Source organism: Opisthocomus hoazin, chromosome W, assembly GCF_030867145.1.
Source record: "Opisthocomus hoazin isolate bOpiHoa1 chromosome W, bOpiHoa1.hap1, whole genome shotgun sequence".
In the NCBI taxonomy this organism is placed as follows: Eukaryota; Metazoa; Chordata; class Aves; order Opisthocomiformes; family Opisthocomidae; genus Opisthocomus; species Opisthocomus hoazin.
Genome location: NC_134453.1, coordinates 25,555,313 through 25,560,244, shown reverse-complemented (window position 1 = coordinate 25,560,244; position 4,932 = coordinate 25,555,313). Strand labels below are relative to the sequence as shown.

Genomic DNA, 4,932 nt, shown 5'->3' with positions numbered 1-4,932 from the left:
AGACCCTCACCAATGAGACTCTGGGGGTGGGGGACAAAGGGATATAAAAATGTTATGATTAACCAATAAACTGCTGCTGCTTCTGCTTCTGCTTACTTTTGCTTGCTTTTGCTTGCTTTGTGACTGCCGTGACTTATTGTGGCGTGCTGCCACAAATAGTGCCCTGTGTTGACGTGCGGAAAGCAGACTCCACAATCTGTAAGACTGTAAAGTAGGTATGTTTATTCGGCGCCAGGTGGCACGGGGGGTAGCCCCACCAAAGTCATGCACGCCGGACAGTAACTTGCTCCTTCAATTTATACAGTCGAATATTATATATTCATCAAATTTCCCAATCCACCTATACATATGCATGACCTATCCCCACTTGTATTAAAATCAGTTCCAAAGAGTAATTTCTATAGACTCCTCCCAGCCACGCTTGCGCAGTGCCTCCTGGTGGTGGTCGTCAGGGGTCCCAAGATGAAGGCTCATCCTCTTCATCATGGTGTTCGCTGATTGACCTTTGTTTCTGGGCAAACTCAGTTCTCTTCTGGCTCCCATCCAAACTGCAAGGTCAGTCTTAGCCGCTTCTAGGCGACTCCCCAGCCCTTATCAGGAACTACTCCCCTTTGTAAGTAAATGCTAGACTCTCTGCCTCAGTTAATTTACACAATAGATAAGCACTATCCATTCTCTGCACAGTAACTATCAGGCAGTGCTGCTTCTACTAAATTCCTTAACTATTAGGCAAGGCTGCTTCTACTAAAATTCCTTTAACTATTAGGCAAGGCTGCATCTACTAAAATCCCTTTAACCCCTTCCTTCAGTCTCCCCTTTTCTAAAAGGTTAGTAAATTATTTTACTACTGTTAATTCTATTATAGTACATCGTTATTTAACATCTTCTCAAAATACTTATCAAACTCCAGCTTTCGTCGTAATTGGTTTCTTTTCCATTCACTGTAAGAATCTTCTGTACTCTTGCAACACCAAAGGCTACACCTAATTAAAATACACAAAACAATTCCTAGCATTATGATCAAGACCATTGTAACGAATAATTGCCTCAGCCATCCTAAATTAGGTAGCCAAGAAGTGAGTTTTTCCCATATTTCCGAGAAACCCCAGGATGTGTCATCTTTTGTTACTTCATGTAATATTTTAGTTTGCTTCCAAATTTCTTCTAGATCAGTGGAAATTCTCCCACTTTGATTTACATACATGCAACAACTCGTATTTATAGCCATACGCACTCCCCCTTGAGAGGCCAGCAATAGATACAAAGATATTCTATTTTGCAATACAATCTGAGATAAGCTAGATATTTCTAATTGTTGAGTTTTTATTGCATCTGTAGTCTTATTTGCAATATCTTCGATTACTGCTGAGATGTTAACTATAGCTTTTTCCAATTCACTCACTCCCAACCATGGCAGGAACCACCGTGCAAAACTATGAAAAGCAGTGATCCTCTCTACTAAAGGATTTTTGGCATTTCGTCTCATTTTTCGTAAATGTGTGCATACCCATCCTTTTGGTGGAGAATTATGTATGGTCGTGTTCAGAACTACTGCCCCCAAAGTACATGTTCCTTTCCAATTTTTTGGTAATACTTTCCGAGCAGTGTCATTACATAGCCAGTACCACTCTCTTCCTTCCGGTACCGGCCATGCAGTAGTGTTAACACCAAATGAAGCTTCAATGCTTATAGTGTTATTACAAGCCGTATGGTTCCCTACATATGTCAATGGCACATCTTTACAATCCAATTTTCCTTTGCCTCTTGGTGGATTGCATCTCTGTACACATGTACAATAAGGTTTCTGGGCCTCAGGACTTATTATCTCTAATTCCAACACTTCATTGTTTTTGTCATTCCATGTGGTGTTTGTCCAGAGGTTAGCCCAGGAGATGTTCTTCGGAATCGGAATACCGATTAATGAAATCCCTTTTCCCCCATGTTCTGGCGTGTGTGTACATATCCAACAATTAGTTTTGTTCAAAATCTGGGAAACGTTTTGAGTTACTGCTAGATGTGAATTTAGATTCCACCTAGCTTTGTTTGAACCCAGTAATAACCACAGGGTTATTACTGTCTGGAAAATCGTAAACCCGTAGGTCCAGTAGGGGTTACTGTCCATGTTTTTCCCAGATGCCTTTTTAACTCTGGTGTGATGAATCCAGGCGCTCTGTTCCTTGATTCTGATGGCCGTGAAAGAGGTGAATAGTACTTGGTATGGTCCTTCCCACTGTGGCTCTAGAGTCTTTCCTGTAAGAGAATTTATATATACATAATCTCCAGGGTGTATATTACGTACAGGTCCATCTAGGCCCCTCCCCCAGGTCCCAACCACATATTTCCTGATTTTGTTTAATTGTTTTCCCAGTGCCACTAAATAAGAAGTCATAATCTCATCCCCAATTTGTATGGATATCCCCTTCTGTATTCCATAGGGTCGTCCATACAGAATCTCAAAAGGGCTCAGTCCCTCTCTTGCCCTCGGCCTTGTCCGTATACGCAAGAGGGCTAGAGGGAGGGACTGAGGCCATGTCAAATTTGCTTCTTGCCCTAATTTCACAATTTGTTGCTTGATTAAGTGGTTCATTTCTCCACTTGGCCGCTCGACTGAGGGCGGTATGGGGTGTGGAGCTGCCAATCAATACTCAGGTGTCGGCTAATTTGTTGTACTACTTTTGAAACAAAATGTGGTCCCCTGCCAGAGGACATAGTTGCTGGAACCCCAAAGCGTGGTATTATCTCTTGTATTAATACTTTAGTCACTTCCCGAGCTTTAGCCATCCTGGTTGGGAATGTTTCTGGCCAACCTGAAAAGGTACCGGTTAATACCAATAGATACCGGTATCCCCCTTTTCTTGGGAGTTCCGTGAAATCAATTTGCCATTGCTGCCCAGGCCCATTACCTTTTCCAATCTGACCCATTTCTGGTTTAGGGTTATTTTTCGGATTAGTCTGGAGGCAAAGATCGCACTGCTGAGTCACCTGTCTCACCGTGGTGTATAGATTTCTGGCCACAATCTCTCTAATTAAGTGTTTGTACAGAGCCTCTGTCCCCCAATGCCTTTTCTATGTTCTTCCCTTACTAAATGCCATATCAGGCAGGAGGGAATGATTAGTTTTCCTTGTGGGGTTTGAGCCCACCCCTCCTTATTATATGACCCTTCTACAACTGGGATAAGTTTCTGGTCTTCCTTGGTATATTTTGGCTTACCTTCTAGGGACATTCGTCCATCAGGGATTAAAGCCCCTTCAGTTTTTACCTCTGTTTTGGCCACCTGTTGTGCCTCTCTGTCCGCCAGTTTGTTTCCTTTTTCCAATTCTGAGTTCACTTTCTGGTGTGCCTTAATATGCATGATTGAATCCTTGTGGCAGCACCGTCCAAGTGAGCTGAGTCTTTTGACCACTTTTGGGGTTTTTCCATTCAAATGCGAATAATTTCTGACTGGCTTCATGAAGAGGGAGGCAAAAGAAGGCATCTTTCAGATCTAAAACAGTAAACCAGGTTGATCCGGGAGCCAATACAGTGAACAAAGTATATGGGTTTGCTACTAATGGGTAGAGGTCCTCTGTTATTTTGTTTACAGCTCACAAGTCCTGGACCACCCGGTACAACCCATCAGGTTTACGGACAGGTAGTATAGAGATGTTAAAATCCGACTCGCACTCTTTCAATAATCCTAATTGTAAAAATCTTTCTATCACTGGCCGGATTCCTTCTTTATCTTCCTGTTTTAGGGGATATTGCTTAACTCCTACAGGTTGCCGGCCTTTTTTGAGTCTAACTTCAACGGGTAGAGCATTCTTCGCTCTTCCAGGCACATCAGTGGCCCATACCCCAGGGTATACCCGGTTTAGGATCTCCTCGGGAATTTTTCCTTCTGTGGGAGGACTGATTAGGAATAGACTCAGTACCTGGATATATTGTTGATCCTTCACCTCCAGAGTAATTTCTCCTTTTTCAAATGTAATTTTTGCACCTAATCGTTCCAACAAATCCCTTCCCAGAAGTGCCTTTGGGGAGTTGGGCATGAGCTACCATTCTTCCTGTCCGATGATTTTGTTCGTTTCCCTTGTTTCTTGGACATTCCCTTTTCTAATGACCAAACCTCTTACACAGCGCACATTGGTCTCTGCCTAACCGGGACGGTCCTCGTCTAGGTTTTCTCTCTCCCTCTTCCCTGACAACTGCTACCATTCTCCTCTGCCCTTGTTTGTACCCTTCCTTGTTGGCGTGGGTTACGGATCCGTTGTAACGATGTGACCCCAATATGAGTATGATCGTTCACCTTATTAGTCAGCAAAAACAAGGTTTATATAGCAAAACTATTACAGCATCTGAATGGTTAAACCCCCAATCCATATATAGGCAAAACTACTGCAACTCGTTGTGATTGGTGCAGAGCTGCATCTCGATGTGAAAACAGTACTGTGGCAGGAAACAACAGCGTGGCAGGAAGGAAGTGACAGTGTAGCAGGAAATGGTGACGTTCCCCCTGCTCCAGTGTCCCGAGCTCGTCGCTCTGCCTTCCCAGCAGGATTCCATGTCAGCCGCTCCCAAGGCTCACTTCTGGATCGGAACCTGGGTTGCTCAACGCACCAAACTATGTCCCCTCTCGTCCAGCCAGGACTCCACAATTCCCCCTTCTTGTTTTTGAGCAAGCCAGGTTTGCTTCGTCATCTTGGAGAGAGCCCTTTTAAGACAGCTAAAGCAAATACATATTATAATTCCAACAGTAAGTAACACGATACATATACGCAAAATTTCTATAACTAACTTACTTTGGCTATATTAAAAGAACTACTTACCCGTACGGTTTTAACTCTCTGGTTTGCTAACCTTACTTACTTCAAGCGGCTACAGAGATAAGCATCGCTTCCTTTTATCTTGAGCTTTGTAACAATTAAAGCGTGAGCTACGCTGCGCCCTATTAA

The 4,932-nt window shown here is 43.3% G+C and overlaps 1 protein-coding gene across 1 annotated transcript; it reads right to left on the bottom strand.

Moving 5' to 3' along the window:
- Nucleotides 1-256: 256 nt before the first annotated feature.
- On the bottom strand, nucleotides 257-2,125 carry LOC142365594 (endogenous retrovirus group PABLB member 1 Env polyprotein-like). The gene has a single exon (XM_075446505.1). It carries the CDS (start codon nucleotides 2,120-2,122, stop codon nucleotides 860-862), a length of 1,263 nt encoding a protein of 420 aa, XP_075302620.1. The 5' UTR covers nucleotides 2,123-2,125; the 3' UTR covers nucleotides 257-859.
- Between the last annotated feature and the right edge of the window lie 2,807 nt (nucleotides 2,126-4,932).

Excerpts from the sequence above, each read along its gene's own strand:
- LOC142365594 (XM_075446505.1), bottom strand. The coding sequence starts at position 2,122 with ATGGACAGTAACCCCTACTGGACCTACGGGTTTACGATTTTCCAGACA.